General features: G+C 51.5%; 6 protein-coding genes across 6 annotated transcripts; 4 read left to right on the plus strand and 2 right to left on the minus strand.

Moving 5' to 3' along the window:
- Positions 1–953: 953 nt before the first annotated feature.
- Positions 954–3,419, minus strand: N7484_000609 (putative LPXTG-motif cell wall anchor domain protein; the record flags this gene model as incomplete). The annotated part of the gene is made up of 2 exons (XM_057111030.1): positions 954–2,807; positions 2,901–3,419. The coding sequence occupies 2 exons, from the start codon at positions 3,417–3,419 to the stop codon at positions 954–956; spliced, it is 2,373 nt and encodes a 790-aa protein (XP_056978256.1).
- A 3,161-nt stretch (positions 3,420–6,580) lies between these two features.
- dspD (putative protein-tyrosine phosphatase) lies at positions 6,581–8,669 on the plus strand (the record flags this gene model as incomplete). Its single annotated transcript, XM_057111031.1, has 2 exons — positions 6,581–7,071; positions 7,109–8,669. The coding sequence occupies 2 exons, from the start codon at positions 6,581–6,583 to the stop codon at positions 8,667–8,669; spliced, it is 2,052 nt and encodes a 683-aa protein (XP_056978257.1).
- A 771-nt stretch (positions 8,670–9,440) lies between these two features.
- N7484_000611 (putative S-adenosylmethionine-dependent methyltransferase) lies at positions 9,441–11,384 on the plus strand (the record flags this gene model as incomplete). The annotated part of the gene is made up of 3 exons (XM_057111032.1): positions 9,441–9,496; positions 9,653–10,382; positions 11,349–11,384. 3 exons carry the CDS (start codon positions 9,441–9,443, stop codon positions 11,382–11,384), a joined length of 822 nt encoding a protein of 273 aa, XP_056978258.1.
- Positions 11,385–13,109: 1,725 nt separating this feature from the next.
- On the plus strand, positions 13,110–14,702 carry N7484_000612 (putative C2H2 finger domain protein; the record flags this gene model as incomplete). Its single annotated transcript, XM_057111033.1, has 3 exons — positions 13,110–13,124; positions 13,212–13,690; positions 13,847–14,702. The coding sequence occupies 3 exons, from the start codon at positions 13,110–13,112 to the stop codon at positions 14,700–14,702; spliced, it is 1,350 nt and encodes a 449-aa protein (XP_056978259.1).
- A 1,317-nt stretch (positions 14,703–16,019) lies between these two features.
- Positions 16,020–16,666, minus strand: N7484_000613 (Ribosome biogenesis protein RLP24; the record flags this gene model as incomplete). The annotated part of the gene is made up of 2 exons (XM_057111034.1): positions 16,020–16,593; positions 16,662–16,666. 2 exons carry the CDS (start codon positions 16,664–16,666, stop codon positions 16,020–16,022), a joined length of 579 nt encoding a protein of 192 aa, XP_056978260.1.
- A 189-nt stretch (positions 16,667–16,855) lies between these two features.
- On the plus strand, positions 16,856–17,369 carry pam18 (putative mitochondrial DnaJ chaperone (Tim14); the record flags this gene model as incomplete). The annotated part of the gene is made up of 4 exons (XM_057111035.1): positions 16,856–16,906; positions 16,979–17,052; positions 17,111–17,164; positions 17,231–17,369. The coding sequence occupies 4 exons, from the start codon at positions 16,856–16,858 to the stop codon at positions 17,367–17,369; spliced, it is 318 nt and encodes a 105-aa protein (XP_056978261.1).
- Between the last annotated feature and the right edge of the window lie 339 nt (positions 17,370–17,708).

Consider the following 17,708-nt stretch of genomic DNA (forward strand, 5'->3'; position numbering starts at 1 on the left):
GATCCACTTGATTCCTGTAAGATGACTTAAACCCGATGGTGAGTTTTGAGTTGGTGGGAATGTAGAGCCGGGTTCAGTGTGTTTAATATATTTGACAGCACTTTAACATTGAACCATGGGATTAGAACTGGTGTCATAGAGCTGATAATTATGTACGTAGTCGAGGGTTGGGTCATACAGTTCCTGGACGGGGTACTTCCGAACTCCGCTTATGTCACAGATGAAAATTCGCAAGCTCGCACAATGACGACCCCATATGGTTTAGTGCTTAGTGAGGCCTGGAGTGGGTCTATGCAGAGGATTGTAAGAGCGCACTTATTGCCGTTTAGGTATATGCGTTCGTCGGCTAAACATGATCGTCATTGCTCACTACTGTTTTGTCCCCGGTGTCGAAATATATTAACGGAACAAGGCTGACATTGCCGATTCTCCCAAGGTTCATGCATCTTGATTACATAAAAATTGATTGTTTGATCTGAAATCTCATTCATTCGTTCGTAAAGAAACTCGTCCACATAAGCATGTATTCACGCTTCACGTCACCAAACAAGGAAAAGATACCTTGGTCACTTGACCAGGTTAACAAGATGTACAGATGCAAAGGAAACAGACGCCGGTGATGGTTGATTTTGTACATGGTCAATCAAACCCCTGAATCAATCCGGGTTTGAAAGAGTGACACTCGAGACATGAACATGAAAGGAAAGGCCATGGGCCGTGGGTCTCAAAATCGAGAGAAAAGTCATATGCATCGACGTTGAGTGCTAATAATGCAAAGGTCTCCAGACCTGATCCGTATGCATACGAAAAGCGTCTAGGAATCAAAGAAGAACGCCGGAAGCCGAAATCGCCGGATGGAAATAGATGCGAGGTTGCTGCGTGAAAAGTTCAAAGGGGCATGGACCGGTTCGGTCGGGGCATGCAATGGCGACATATGCGAAAGGAGATAATGACTAGTCAATGCTGTCGTCTAGGTTGACGGGGTCATCAGGCATAACTGCGGAACGGCGTCTCAGGGCGAATTTGCGACTTCCCAGACTGTTGGTTCGCAGGCGGGGTTGTTGGATGGGAGTATAGCTGGTGACGGATTTTCCAGAGGGACCGCTAATGCGCGTCTGGGAGGGCTCTAGCTGGGAGGGGCGGGGGTTTTCTTCAATTCCAGGCGAAAGCCCATATCGTCGAGATCCTGCCTGGATGTTGGAACGCGATGTTGCGGGAGAGTAGACGCCAGGCGTCATGTAGCTGCGACGGAATGGAATGCCAGATTGAGATGGAATGCCAGTATGAGTCGGGATGCCAGATTGGGATAAAGTAGAGGGTGTTCGAGGTTGCGATGCTGGGGCTTGTGGAGTCGATGGTGGATACTGTGGGGAGCGAGGCGTGAGCCCAAGGCCTTGCTCTTGCTGAACACCAGAGCCTGAACGATTAACCGAATGGCCATAGGAGAATCGCTGTCGCGGCGATACACTTTGAGCAGGACTCGGAGTAGCGACCTCGGTCATTGCGCGGGTAAGTGAGCGGCTGGAGTTAGGGGTTTCCACGGCCGCGTCCTCAGTAGGTACCCTGCGACTGCGGAGAGAGGTGGAGATGCGGTGAAGGCGACTTGGTGGGGTAGTCAGGTTGGGTGATTGGGCTGGTTTAGATTCATTGATCGATCCAGGGCTGGGGTTGGCCACTGAAGCTCTGCGCGCCTCGAGGCGACTCGATATGCGGTTGGTACTCGGGCGTCGCTCGACACTTTCTGGTTCATGGCTGGCGGCCCGGTATGAGGACGTTGGCCTCGACGGCTCCGCTTCGCTACCATTTGCTCGTTGGGGCTGCGAGGCCGTGCCTTGGCTCGACGACGGTCGACGTCTCTTGAGCTCTCCATCGGTCAAAGCGATGCAAAGCTCAGTAAGACTCCGACACACACTGTCGGCTTTGCGGCGCGCATGACGCTCAGGTGAACTATATCCTCCATTGACCACGGAGACGGAGCCCGACGGAGCTGTATTGGCACCCAACGTCGTAGAAAGAGCCAAAGCATCGGTGATCGTCACCTCTAGTGCCGCGTACACGTCATTGCTCAGGACCATCTTGGCCTTGGCCAGTGCCGACTGCAGAATCGGATGCACTTGGTTCTGTACGGGATTTTCCTCCATGGAAGGGCTGCTAGCCTTACGGTAGTGTCTAGGGGAGGTAGACAAGGTCGTCATCGTAGTGGCTGCAGTTCGCGGTCGTTCGTTGGCCCCCGAGATGGCTGCTTGAGACGACGGGGGTAATTTCCCGGTTAATTCCAATTTGCGAATGCGAGATTTCAAGTCATCGAGCTGGTCCCAGACCGTAGAGGGTGCCGTTGTGGACAGATTGGATCCGCTTTCCTCTGCTCGCGACTTCTCCACGTCGTCTGGGGCGCGTTCCGTGGCTTCTGAGGCGGACGGTTGCCGACTACTTCTGACGGTAGATAGACCGGAGTTACGATGAAGGCGGGATTCATGTAGAGATGCGCGGCGCTCTCGAGGCTCGAGATCCCTGTTCACGGCTGGGGAGCGCGGAGAGGTTTCAGGGCTGGTGCGACTGAGTCGGCTTCGGGGTGCGCCAATGGTAGATCGCGCCCCTGACAAGCTGGAGTAGCGAAAGCGACTTGAATCATCGAGAGGATGAGCCGAGGCTGGCGCATGAGGGGCAGGGTTGTACGAGAGAGTAGAGGCATTTTGCGAATGCAAGGGGCTGTCAAAATTACTGGGGCGATGATCTGGGGAAGGGGTATGTTCTTCGTCGCGAGCGGTCGGCGACCGTAAACTTCCACTGGAATAACCCAGACGAGACTATACACATGGTCATCAGCACCGAGCCTAGGGTTGTAGGGTTTGGGGTCGCGCCCCGAATCACGGGCGCGACGATAAACACAGGGAACTCACCCGTCGAAAGTCCGACCGTCCCAGCGAGTCTCTGCGGCCCGAATCGGTCCTTGCGATGTTCAGGAAGATATCGTCATTTCTAGGTCTGTTCTCATCTATGCCCTTGGACTCGGACAAACGAGGGGCGGCGTTCAAGCTGCGGCTATGCCCACTCGGCAGCGTTCGTGTTTCGGAGAAGGCCATGCTCGATGGCATGACGCTGTTTACATGAGGGCGGAGCGCGGAAGGGAGATCTTGGTCGGCTGGCTCCGCGGCATTGAGTTCAGAAGAAGGAATCGCGATCGCACCAGGCGAAGGATGACGTTCCAAAGCTGTATTCTGGAGGCTGGGAAAGAAGCTTGGAACAGATCGTCGGGACAGCAATCCCCTGGGGGTCAAAGTGGCAGGAGCGGGCGTTTCACGAGTGGTTGCAGTGGGGCTAGGCTTGGTCCGAATGTGAGAGCTTGCACTGGGCCTATCGTCTACGTCCAGGCTAGCACACCAAGTGATTCTTTTGCAAGAAAATTGAATCGCGGTCATCGGGTCACCGCTGCTCGAGGGAAGCTACTGCTGCATCATGCAGGCAAACAAAGAACCAGCACGAGCCCCGATCCACGAGTCAATCTGAATTTTATTCATTTTGTGCATATTTTTTTTTCGTTCCATATATATTTTTTCCATTTCCATCTTCTAATCTAAATGAATATACAAGTGGCTGGGAAAATACAGTGGATGAGCCCCATCCAGGCCCAACCTAACGTGGACCCTTATTAAACATTTCAAACGCCTAATGATTGCAAGGTGTACTTCGTACTATAGTAGTTCAAAACAATAGTCTACTGAGGCTTTCAGCTAAGCATCCCTGTCAGTTGGAATAGACATGACAGGTCTAGTCCTATGTAGGCAATTCTGTCAATCACATTCAGCTGCTACATAGTCCAAGGCAAACTGGTTTGGTCAAACAAACAAATAATGCGACCCGTGGAACCACAAGTTGCTGAACCATGGGATCGCTAGCCGACTCGATGGATCTGTTCCAATGTGGAAGGTTGTCAGAACTTCCCTTGGGAGTCCTTTTCCACGTGGACTTTGGGGAAATCGTGGTCGATCCAAATAGTTGCGATACTAGCATGGCTTCAATACTGAACTATGTGGGCTCCTTGACCAATCCGCGGATTTACCACAGTTGACATGGTGGCTGCAGGGAGAAAGGGCTCCGATCCGGGCTCCATAGCAGATGGAGATACAGGTTGAAGACTGGTCTTCATTGGCTACCATCGGAAAATCGTCGGGATTCAACATCTTGTTAGCAATGCCAACAGCCGCTGTGCTCCGGGTCCTGACTCATGAGTTCACTCATCGCTGGGTCTTCAGCTGGATGTTGGGTCCACGCTTTAGGGCCCCGAGTGGTTCGGGGCTCTGCTGCCAGTCGGTGGCGCCGTGAACTAGCCCTGAAAGGCTCCATGAAGCGAACAGCCGCCAGCCCTGATCGTGGGGCCTAGAATCAATAGCTGAGACATCACGCGATGGAACGAAACGTTCAACATTGAACAGTGTAGGACCTGAGGTACGTCCTCATGGTACTCTGTGCGTTACTAAGCAGCGTTACAAGTGTTGCGGGGGATGGTTGATAGCCGAGCATCTATATGATACACAGATGATCTGACATTGCACCATCATGGTTGGCTGGTGAACAAGAGCCCCCTGACCATCACAAGCACCAGTGGCAACCGAGATTCCAGGACCCGAAACATGAAAACTTGAACACGAAACACGAGAGCCAACGTCAGCCACCCCGTTCAGGGGACTTTATTTTTAGACCTTCATTCATATGAAACGCAGGAGTTCTTTCAGGAACCGATACAGTCTGAAACGAACCTGATCCTCCAAGTCCTCCAGGGCTCGATTATGCGGTGTATATCTATAGAGCAGACGACAATACATAGACAGTGCTCTCTCTCTCATTTACTCCAGTGCAGATCCCAAGGCTGGGGCTAAACGATAAGACGTACTGTATCTTAGAGTGTGCCCTACTCGCGCTATCGATTAACTGGGGATAGACTCTCTGCTAACCTTGGAACCTTGAAAACCTTGGAACGCACCAAGTTTCAGACTGGCGGTTCCCACGTGGGAAAAGGGCTGATCCTTTTTCTTCTCGAGGCTCCGCTGATATTCCATCCACAACTTTGGGACCTCAGTAGACATTTGATGTGCAGTATTAGCAGTGATGTGCGATTTGGCGGACCTCTGGAATGACCTCATTGGAGATTTCGTCAAGGCTGCAGTCCTTGAGTGGTAGGTATCGACCCTGCGATAGGCTGTTGGGGTGACTATGCCAAGAAGGCACTAGCGTCTGCTAGTGCGGGATTGGTGTGTTTCAGAATTGACAACCAGATCCATCGAGTTCCGGGGTTTCAGAAGGGAGAGACGAGAGAGAGCAGGATTCACGGTGAGCAATATACTCGGGACAGGTCCTCTCACCACGTTCTCCCACGCTGAGAACATGGTCGAGCACCGATCCGAAACTCCCCATGCCCTGTACTGTCGACCTTGGAACAGGAATCCACCGTTCACCCGTGTCCCCGTGCGCACGGGTCGGATAGGACCGAATTTGGAATTTCTCGAATCAAGCCTGCGCCTTGTTCAACACGCACAATTCTCCACTTTTGCCGTGCAAAATCCCAGGACTTGCCACTGCTGGATCGCGCACCTCCCCACTTTATACCCTAATCACGTAGGTAATCATCGGGGAGCAATAGCATCCAATTATCGTCCAAGGCTCCCTCCAACATGTGAGAAATTTCCTTTCCCCATGGCTCAGCCGGGGGCTCTTGAAGTGGACCCCGAGGGTGTTTTTCCCTCATTTTTTGTTTTCGTGTACCTCGCACGCCATCAAATCAACCCGAGATGAGACGGGCCTCATAGTTACGTACGGTATGTTACGTCAAGTGACAGTAGCTTAGTGTGCTTCAGGGCCAGGACCTCTCATTTACGTGCATTTGACGCCGACGCAACGACGCCCCCGGCGGCTAAAATTAGAGCTGGTGACGGTATGATTGGTATACAGCTGTACACTGGATCTGCGGGCGTCCATTGGGCCCACTCCAGGATAATTACAGTGGGCCTGAAATCGGACATCTCTAACATGTATCAGAACATCTAAATAAAAACAGTAAGGGTCCAAACTTCTTCCTCCCTTTACCTCCCTTTCGACTTTCATCCGGGGATCCAACCTTTCTTCTTTGTCGATTTCTTACCTATTATCAGTTCCCCGGAGGAACACACTTGGCCCCCTCCCCCCGAATCCCCCGAATCCCCGCCCCCATCTGCAATTCGGATTCTGTGTCCCTGTTTTCTTGTCATTCCTTCATTACTTCGACTCACTTCACCCACCGCCACTGCCACTCCGTATATACAACCCTACCTCGCTACCCTTCCTATACAAGTGCCCTGATCTTGGTATGTTCTTCGACATTCGTTTCATCTGCAATGTGACTCGTGCCTGCGCATTTGTCTCGCGGTGTGCAGATCATTGATTTCAGCCCTTGCGTCCACCGGGAATAACTTCACTAACACCAAGGACAAAAAGATCCTAATTTGCGCCGGTAGCAAAGACGATCCGGATGCCCCTCTAGTTTCTGTGGCTACGTGCGAATCTAGTGGGTTTCGGGATTCACCTTTAAACACCTCCTTCCCGAACCATGCCGGTACAAACCAGTCCGCCGTCCTTTCCGGACTCGTTCCCTTCATTTATGTCCGTCTACGGTGGCTTGCCTCCCCAATACGAGGAAGAAAGCTCCTGTCACCTCCAAGCCTCCGCTCATTTTTCTTCGAGACGTCTTCGTCCTCATCGCGAGAGTATATCTTCTACTGCCTCTGCCTCCACGGAATCCTCACCTACCACCACCATCTCTCCCTTTGACTCGCCTTCGGGCGGGGATATCTCTCCTAGTTCCTCCCCAGAATCACCTTCGGTCATGTCCTTGTCATACCCGAAATTGGCGCCCCCTGCTCGTGCTCTCGAAGTGGCGCGTCCGACCATGTCAGACAGCTCTAGGTTATTGTCCGCGCCCCAGGTGCGCCCGGACTCGCCCAATCGTCGAGCCCGTAATTTGAAGAACTTGTCGTTGCGAATGCCACCCCCGACACAGTCACGACCCCCAATTGCTACCGCATCTTTGGTGGAGACCTCGTCAAAACATCTTTCTGCCCCACCATCTCCGATCCAGTTCCCCCCCCAAGAGCGCCCGGCGGCGTCCCGCGAACCTCACCATCCAAACACCCACTTTCAACAAATCCTTTACTGGACCTGACATTGTACCCCCCACTCCTTCCCTTGGGCAGCATTCATTACGACATGCAGAGTCATCGCCGTCACTGGCATCAATCAGCTCGCCGTCGTTTGCCCCGCAAGGTGGCATGCAGCTTCCTCGGCCCATGTCGCATCATAGCACCCGTCGTTTTTCCGGCACATCCCTCGATACTGTTCCTTCCCTGGCTTCTATTCCCGATAAAGAAACTACATCTCACCGCGTTCTCCCTGGCCTGGAAGAAGAGGACGACCACATCGACTCTCGCGAGTCCACCCGGAAGAAGGACCGTGGATACCCGGACGGTCCCATTCGGATCCACGACACTGGCGTTTACCTGTACCTGGAACCGAACGCAGAGGAAGCGGCGCGATTCGATGTGGTGATCAATGTCGCGAAAGAAGTTCGCAACCCATTCAACAAGGAACAAGGGGAGCGAAATGACACTGTGATGAGCACATGGCGGAACGCGTCCATGGCATCCAAGCGATTTTCCATGGAGGATCCTCAAACCGCCATGTCAGAGATCTCTTTTAAGTCTGCGTTTGAATTCCAGCCCGACTCGGAATCTGCGACGCCCACTACCTCCACCCCGAAATCCGCCCCGCCAGAGTATATTCACGTCGGTTGGGACCATAACTCCGAGATCTTGGACGACCTCCTTCCTCTGTGTGAGCTGATTGATGAGCGGATCGCCCAGGGCAAGAAAGTGCTAGTTCATTGCCAATTGGGAGCTAGTCGGTCAGCGTCTTTGGTCATTGCGTATGGTCTGTATAAGAACCGTCATATGGACTTCAACTCCATGTACGAAGCGGTCAAGGGACGCAGCCAATGGGTGGGCCCCAACATGAGCCTCATCTACCAGCTTACTGATTTCCGGGGCCTTTTGACACGCGGATCGCCGTCGCGCCCTGCTCCTCATGAGTGGTGGTCGAAGAGCGGCAACCGAAGGAGCTCGGAGCCTCAACTCACACAAGAGGAGCGAGCAACGCTGGCAGAAACCCCTCAGCCTCCTTTCCACGGCCTGTCCCAAGCGCCCTCAGTGGATTGCTTAGCCATTCCACCCCCGCGCCTGTCTCGTCCCAAGACCAGTGATAACGGGAATCGCTCGCCGAAGCGCAGCTTATCCCCTCGTCCATTGCCATTCCGGCAAAAGTTCCAGTCTGTGGAGCCTGCATTTGGGAGACCTAGAGGTATCCCACGTAACGTGAACAGCTGTGATCCCCTCGTCCAAACTCATGTGTTCGTGCGCGATGCCCCAAATCATGGCGGTTTATTCTCGCCAAGCGCTGGTCTGTTCTCACCGAGAACCTCGGGCTTCCTAGCTCCACCTGCTCCTTTGCCCCCTCGAGGCATTGATTCCGTGACCGATGCCCCCAGCGCTGCGCAATATGCTAAGGACATAGCCGATCCCAGATCTCCTCCCCCTCCTGCAGGAGGTGAGCGCATGATCATGAGGAACATCGACGAGTTCCTGTAATTTTATTGCCCTATTTCTAAAAAAAAAGGGCCTGCAACGATTCCACGACCCGACATATGCATGTCTACGATCCCTAATTTGCGGATCATTCATTTCACCGGCCCTATATTTCGGCTACCTTTTTTTTTTTTTTTCTCATCCTTCTTTTTCCAGTCACATACCCTCTAGACTGGGTTGATGATCCCATGACCAAAGCAGGCTTTGCTGTCACTCATCGCCTTTCGCATCTTCCTCTGCCCCTGAGTGAACCATCACTCAGCCTCTATCGCTATTTTTCCTCTTTTCTCTTTCCACCTTTCATATCCGTCTTGGATGAAAATTCGTCAACATTTGGATACTACAGGTTTTATGATCTTGAGTGACCCATAACTGTAATACTATTGCGGAGGATGAGGCCGTTTACATTGGTTGGCCACCAAAACACCTTTCGCTACCTTTCATTTTGTCACTTGTCAAGGACAAGCCTTCGTTTCTCATTTCTTTGAACTCTTTCCATTGTGGTCCGTCTATCCGTGACCAAGATGGTATGCTGGTGGGCGGATTAACGACAAATACCCCCTGTGCGCAATCTTAATAGAAATGGACAGCTTCGAGCTAAATCTGCAATGTGAACATAACGTAGAAGTACTTTGAATCACGTAAATTGGACATGCATTTGAGTTGGTAGAGTAGAGCTGGCGAGTACTGTGAGAGATGGCGGGGTGATAGTCGATAAGAACATCTCCGCATCACAAATTTTCTCGCGCTACAACACTCTCAATCCCACACAAAATGGCCGAAGATCACCCGACCTATCTTTCACCTAGTGAGCTAGGCTCAAAGGACTAGTAAGTGAATTGACCCCAAGTAAGGTCGGCGATCCAGTCCGATCAACGAAATCAACTCCCCCCGCGCATCTCTACCCCTCCATACCAAATAAACCAACAGCCTAACTCCATTCCTTCTACCAACATTCCAACCAATTACTTGACTAACGAACCTAGTTGGGAAACATACTACGCCCGGACCCTGGCCCACATCTCAAACACCGAAGATGCCGAAAATTCAGACGCAGACTCAGACGTAAACGACGAAGATGACCCAGGCACATCCTGGTTCTCAGAACATAATGCACCCGAAAAGGTCCTCCGCTTCCTGACGCGTCGCTCGTTCCCACTCGCACCGAAGAATACCCGCAGCGCAGAAAAACAGCCTACCATCCTAGATCTAGGTACTGGAAACGGGAGCATGCTCGCGTTGCTACGTAAACGGGGTGGGTTTGCGGGTAAGATGGTTGGTGTGGATTATTCGCCGCTTAGTGTTGAGTTAGCGAGGGAGTTGCAGAGGTCTAGGGGGCATTCTGCCTATCGGACTGATTCTGAGGATGAGGAGGACTCCGAGGAGGAGGGAGAGGGAGAGGGAGAGGGAGAGGCTGTGCAGGTGGAAGCGTCGCCGATCCAATTCGAGGAATGGGATGTGTTGGGCTCGAAGGATATTCTCTCGCCTGAAGGATTACCTACCCCGTCTCCATCTGGGGAGATGTTATCCTGGTTCCCGTATGCAAGTGGTGGCTTTGATATAGTTCTCGACAAGGGTACTTTCGATGCGATTTCTTTAGCGGATGATGCGAAGGAAACGAGAGTTTGTGAGCGGTATCCTGATATTGCGAGACGGCTTTTGAGGCGGGGTGGGTTTTTGGTTGTTACTTCTTGTAATTGGACGGAGGAGGAGTTGGTTAGTTGGTTTACTAAAGGTGATGGGGATCGGTTGGTAGTTTGGGGGCGTGTGGAGTATCCTAGGTTTCGATTTGGAGGGCAGGAAGGGCAGGGGGTTTGTACGGTTTGTTTTCAACGGGTTGGATGATTTAATGGGATTTGGATTTAGAGTGTCTTGCATTGTTTGCGTATAGGAATTGATGCCTTTAATTCAGCTTGAGTTCAGGTGGATGCCCGTAGGTCATGGGTAGCTCTGGAGACTGATTCCTGCTTATCGTGATTGTGACTGTGATGGCAGCTTCATTAGTCTCATGTACCTAACCTAGCTAGGTATCTGCAAGAGCTACTCCTCTTTATGCTAGTGGCACCGTCAACTGAGTCTCCGGTCCGGTCCGCCCTATCTAATCATTAAGACAAAAGTCCTCTTAAAAGCAGTATGTGCTCCCGTTAGAACTTCGATTGATGAGGAAGGAGCAAGGGGTGGACCCTCGCAATGCATTGAAGCTGAATTTAAAGTGAGAGACAAGTCACACGCCAAACTCACCACGTTCGGGCCCTCGTGTCCTAATACCTAAATACAGTCGGTTGTAAACTCCAATTCCATGGCTAGAATCGGAAGGTGGGGAATTGAGGACAATTGTGTATTCGGTTCTCGGTCTTGGACCTCGTCCTAGTGCGGGGGTTGGTATTGTGGCGGGGGAGTGTCCGCCATTGGAAAGATTATATTCATTAGTAATATTGCTAGATAATGACATGATTGCTTTTTGCTTCTTTTTTTTTTTCTTTTTTTCTTTTTTGCAATGGCGATTTGTTATCTCGTCATTCTTGATTAGGTCAGATACCTGCCAGGTGAGATTGGACACTGGGGATGTCATAGAATTATTCTTATCGTAAAAGTGGGTTTCATTGTGGGATGTCATAGTGGAGATCAGGGCATTGAATATTGAATTGAACTCCGAAGGAATTGGATTTAGGGGAATTTCAGATCGCGGCATGCGAGACATTTGGATTGCTGTGCTAGTTCAGCTTCTAAATTTACATGTTTCACGATTGGTTTTTTATTTTATTTTTATTTAATTTTTTTTTGTTTCTTTTCTTTTTCCTTTGTTCTGCCGTTGTTTGTCATTCTTAGCTCGTTCTATGCGCCTTTTCTTTGAAGATCAGCCTCAGCCGCAGGAACCCTTTGCGGAATGCCGCAAATCTCGGGAATGTGCCAGAATGTCTTGTTCCCATGGAAAGGGTTGGGGCCAAAATATGATTACTTACTGCTAAAAGTGGTAGTCCCAGCTTTGACCATGCCCGCTCGGAGTAATGATCCCCTCCGCGCTAGTGCGGGTTGAGGCGACCTGAGAGATCTGATCGTCCGTGGCTTGTAATGGACGAAAATAGGTCCGAGAAATTCCATAATTTGGGGCTTTAGTACTCATTGCAGATTACCTATTTAGCCCCAATCCTCAGCATGGCCTAGATACAGTAGTAATATCCTGGATAGGATATACCGTAATGAGTAAACGATCAGGTGCTAAGTCACGGGATCAGCTGACTTCTCCTATCAGGTGCCCCGTGTCCACATCCAACTACATTGCCCGGTTCTCATCGTCGGGTGACATCATTAGACCCACTCCACTCAGGTCTTAGACCGGTCGATATCGCTGCAGGTGATCGTGTCCGTTCCATCATTGGTGTCTTTTCGTATAACAGGTAACTTATTACACTCGCAGATTGGCCAGACACTAGCAACTTAGTGAGAGGTACCCGAGCGCAATGCGTTTCTGTTTTGTCAGGAAACAGTTTCCCTTGTTGTTCCCCCTTGTGATCCTAGCGGGTGATCGTCAGGCAACAGATGTTCTTCATCTTCGATGCCATTAAACGGATGAATGTCAGGAAACAAGATCTCGAATTGTCCGACTGGGAATTGGGACCTCAAATCCAGTTCTGGTCTTTATGTTCTGCCTACAGCAATCCATGGGTGCCTGGGAGTCCTAGAACCGGGAAGACCCTGAACTTTGCCCTGTATGGAACACCAAGGAGACTGCGATGTATCCTGCCTGTAGAATCCCTACAAAGCCTTCTAGACTCCTAGGTGTCTGTATGGTGGAAACTGGGGAAATAGAATTCTAGAATAAGGACCGAATTGATGTCATTTGGGGTGCGGTTCCCAGTATCAGTGACTCAGGTCCAGCTGTGATCCGGCATCGCAGAAGCGAAGTGGAGCCATGGTTATCGCATCATGGGCCTTGCGACGCACAGAGAAGATTGAACAGAATCACCGGCAATAGAACCCAGGTAGTATAGAGGACTCAAATATGAAAAGAAGAAATACCAAAACCATCTAGAACCCCAATACAACAAAAACCACGGTGTTACCGAAGATCGCCCCCCGCATGCTCAAAGGGAAAAGCCCCCGCAAAGCGCAATGAGCGATTTTGGTGGGCCACACCATACCGGATGGCTTGTACCAGTTCTCCTTCCTTTCTCCTCTTTTTTTTTTTTTTACCCCTACAACTTTTTTTTTGTTCACACCTTGACCTTTCTCTGTCTCCCTCCTCTCTTTCGGAATTCTTATCTTCCAAGGCTCTATACTTCCACTCACCTTTACGTGTTCTATATCGCTCGGCACCACCCAGATTGACTCACGCCCGAAACCCACTCCGCGTCATTGTACCAATTCCCACTCGGAATTGAGCCCAATTCACGACTCTAAGGGCTTTCAAAAAATCCGTCGATTGCCAGAAAGTCCTTCATCATGGCCTCGTTCAAGGTATGACCTTTATCTCACGAGGAGGGTCTGGGAATCTTCCTAGGCCAAGGTGTTCCCATACTGATGATGTGGCCCCGGTCCGCACAGGAATTGTCCCTCTCGCGTCCGCTCCCTAACCCAACTCAACGACAACACTCCCACTCAATCTCTCTCGGTGCTGTCAATGCCAACCACCGTGTGACGCGTCGAAAGAGTGTCACCACCGCGGCTGCCAATGCCGCCGCCGCCATTGCGGCCTCCATGAAGGAGGGCGAGTCCGCGCTTCTCCCCATGGCCGCGCACCGTCGCAGCCTTGGGGGCCGCAAGGGCATGGAGTCCACTTCGGTCGGGGGCACATCGGGATTTAGTTCATACCTCTCGCGAAGCGTGAACAGTCCTAGCCAGGAGCCTCCGGTCGCTCGCAAAGCCTCCCCTAGCAACTCCGATGACGGCAAAGTAAAGGGCCGGAACCGCCGAGCCAGCGAAGGCGCTCAATCCAAGACTGAGGGGAAGCGGGTTCCGGCCGAGCTCCGCTGCGATCGCTGCGGGAAAGGGTATAAGCATGGCAGCTGCTTGTCTAAGCATATGTGTGTATCCCCCATCCCGCCCGGCCGTTTTTTTTTTGCTGGAACGGGAGTGTGCGCCATGTAGGCTTTGTGCAGGCCCTCGTGGTTCACCTCCCGTTCGGCATTTCCCTTTTCTCAATTTTTCCAGTGACAGTCGGTTGACGTTTTGTGGTATAGGTGGGAGCATGACCCAGCATGGGCGGTTACCTCGAAACTACTTATCTCCAAGCATCAGCAGGTTCAACTGTTGGAGGCTGCCACGGTGCTCGTCACCATGAACCAGGACGGCCCCGAGCAATGCCACGAGCACTGCCCCGAAGCGGATTCCGAAGTTTCCTCCGGATCGCCCGATGCCTCCTCGGATGTGCACGATGGTCTCAGCTCCGCTGAGACCACCCCTCCCCCGATTGACGAGGAAGAGGAAGACGACTTTGAGATGTCCGGTATGCCGGCCAACTGGACTAAGCGCCCCAGCATTAGCAACGCTTCGGCTTTCTCCCGCTCCTACCAGTCGATCCCCTCGAGTTCGTACAACGAGAGTGCTCCACTCCACTCCCCTACCTTCTCTCATTTCCGCCAGTCCAGCATCGATACCCGCCCATCCACCGCTGACACCCGACTGCACGATGATGACGAGGCCGATCTTGCAGCAGCGATTGGGCTTTGCAACTTCGGAACTCCCCGAACAGGGCCTGTTTCCATGACACCGGATGTGCCCCCTGTTCCTCCGCTGCCGGCTCGTTACCTGGACTCGAGTAGCCACCCGAACAACCAGAGCCCGCGCCTGTCGCAGCTGGGTCCTATGAACGAGGCTTACCGACGAGAATCCAACGCGGACCTCTTCCTGTCAGTTTCCGCCGCTTCGTTCAACCCGTCACTGTCATACAAGGTGTCGGATGAGCGTGGGCCCCGAAACGGACCCAAGGGAGCCGAACCCCGTCGTCATAGCCGCAACGCAGATGTCGATTTTGGCAGCCGTGCTGCGCCTGCGGACGATGATGACGATGGTGTCTTTGGACGCATGGAGGAATAATTGGCTTTATTCTTACATTTCCTTCACGCACCCATCTCGAGTCGCAATGCTCATGCCGAGCTATCCACGACTCTTTTCACGACGCAATGTACGCGCTTGAGCGTTTTTATTTGGGAAACCCTTCTTATTTACACGTTTAACGAGCATGCTGCATAATGAAGGTCTGCACTCTCCCTCCGTTCGACATGAACCGAAGGGACGTACGGTCCTCCTCGCAAAGCGTGTTTCAAAGATTTCGGGACCTTGTCGCCCATGTATCATGTCTCCTTGGCCCGCTTGTTCTTCACTTTCTTTTTTTTCTCCGCTCGAGTCTCTTTTCCTTTTTGTTCTGGAAACATCATAAATGGCCTTACCTAATTGGCCGGCGCATATTCATCATATCCCATACCTCCCCTTTCGTCTGTTTCTTCTCCCGCTTGCTCGAACATATACCTTGAATCGTTCTGAAACCCTATCTCCCCAGTGTGATCCTCGTCCACATTCCCTCTTCTTCGTTTTCCTAGCCTCTACGCTCTCTCATGCTCTCCCATGTGTAATCAATGACCCTTGGACAGGACACACAATGAATATATACCATGAAACTACTATACATTTGCAACAGTAATTCAAGTTTCGGCACAGATAGATTGTATTATTTTACTTATACCGCGATATTATTGCAGGCATAGGTATCGCTATCAAAGTCCACAGCCAACGCTTCGTGAGTACCCAGTACCGTGGATGCTCGGACGGACAGGAACTGTCTCCGAGAGAGGTAAAATACACCTGTTTCGTGCTCGTCACCGAGGATTGACCTCTGAATTACCAATCAAGAGATTCATGGCGACTCCTCTCATAGTTGCATACCACAGGTATCAAAATGTCGTACACAAAGATCGAAAATCAGTTCCATGCACGTCCACACATGTTTAATAAAATTCCCGCCCCATCACTACTTCTCCATTCATATAGTGGGGCGGGCTCGTAGGAATAGACCTAAAGCAGAATGTAGCGACATGCCGAATAGCCTTTGTACCAGGTGGTGGCTCAGGTACTCAGTTGTGTCAAAGAAGTCCAGACTAGATCCTAAGTCGATTTTTACCATTTACTGAAAAAGTCCAAATTACTCAGTAGTGAAGAAACTTCCATGCTGCTAATCTGTAGGATGTATGTAAAGCAGATGATATCGATAGCTTTTAGTGAAAAACACCGTGACAACAACAATTCAATGCAAGCCCAACTCCGTATGATCGTGTCGTAGCGGTCAGCATAACATGGCAACCGAGAACCCAATAACAAAAAATTTAAAACGAAAACCAAAAGAGCCCAGAAATCTCTTTAATCCAACTGCATCTCCTCCTCGGCACCACCATCCACCAAAAGACGGGTCTTCTTCTGTTTCCGAGCAGCAATGAGATCCTCTCCGTGAACCCGGTTGGCAGTCTTGCTGCTCTCCGCAACCATGGGCACACCCTCCTCGCGATCCCGCAGCTCCTTCCGAATAAGGTGCTCGCCCGTAGCGACGACCTTCCGGTCCGCCTCGCGCTGGCGATCGCGGGCAACCTTGCCGGCCAGACGACGCTTGGTGAACACACGCTCGCGACGCTGTCTGATCTCCTCCACGCGCTGCATGGCCTGGACGGTGGCGGCAACGAGGTTGCGGTCGTACTTGACGGGGACGTTGCGCTTCTTGGCGAACTGGGAGAGGACCAGAGAAGAGTCGACGATCATCTCCTTTCCGCGGGCGGCGCGGTGGCTCTTTGTCCACTTCAGCTTGCGGGGCTGACGCTTCATCTTGAAGTTCTTGTGGCACTTTGACCGACAGAAACGAAATTGTCGGGCGTCATTGCGGACGAATGTGATGCCCTTTCCTGGGAAGGCGGGGCGAGAGCAGAAATGGCAGGTCTCCACACTGTAGTAAAATGGATTAGATGGGGGCCATAGTGAACTTTGTGAGAGATTTTGAGAGAAAATACTTACCGCATGGTTGTGGTGGGTGGGGGGTGTTGATTGTTCGAGTTTGATAACGCAGAACTTTTTTTTCTTGAAGCTTGAGGCGTGGAGGTGCGCGCTAAACCCAATCGGGTGTTGCGCGCTGACTTTTAATCCCGCGATCTTCTCCGACCTTCAACCACCAATTGAAACTTGGCCACCCGCGAAGAACACACTACAAAATGGCTTCCGTTCTTACTGTTGGACTTGGTGTGGGCGTTGCTGCCTTCCTGGTAAGATCTTGATGAACTTTCGAATGGATGGCAGGGTGATAGGATGGATTGTTGACTGTTCTTTGTCTGCAGGGCCGTGCCGGTCTGGTCGCCTACCGCCGCTCCCAGGGTGGTTTGAATGCCGCTGGAAAGGCATTCTACAAGGGGTTCGTTGAATTCTTCCTGGTTTACCATCTGCCATGACTTGCTAATCACCCGGTACAGAGGATTTGAGCCCCGTATGAACAAGCGCGAAGCCTCCCTGATCCTCGAACTTCCGTACGTTTCTCAACCCGATGTATGATACCCGATATCGAACACAGACTAATTTGCGTCAAAATGTAGTGAGCGAACTTTGAACAAGGACAAGGTCCGCAAGAAGCACCGTCAGCTCATGCTGCTGAACCACCCCGATCGTGGCGGCAGTCCCTACTTGGCCACTAAGATCAACGAGGCCAAGGAGTTCCTCGATAAACACACCTAAATGCAACCAGCTCAGTGACTAGTTGTGTTTGATCTCGGAATATCAGATTGGCCGTGTCAGACTGTGTCCGAGACTGTATATTGGGGTGCATAGCGTGGAGTTTTTGGTTCGTCTTTATCAGATCGGGGTCCCTGGGCCTTTTGATCTGCTTGTATTTTATGCACTATTGTGATATACTCTCACGAGATCGCCACTCTTCCTATTCAATGTACTATTACTATTGATTCTGTTATAATGCTTTATAGGATATGCCTGCTTAGGTGAGTAGGTAATCGTACTGTCGAACAAGGTCCTAATACTTGGTCAAAGACCTAAATGCTGTCCAACAAAATACCGCAG

Source organism: Penicillium longicatenatum (assembly GCF_028827895.1).
Source record: "Penicillium longicatenatum strain IBT 33135 chromosome Unknown contig_11_segment0_segment0, whole genome shotgun sequence".
Classification (NCBI taxonomy): Eukaryota; Fungi; Ascomycota; class Eurotiomycetes; order Eurotiales; family Aspergillaceae; genus Penicillium; species Penicillium longicatenatum.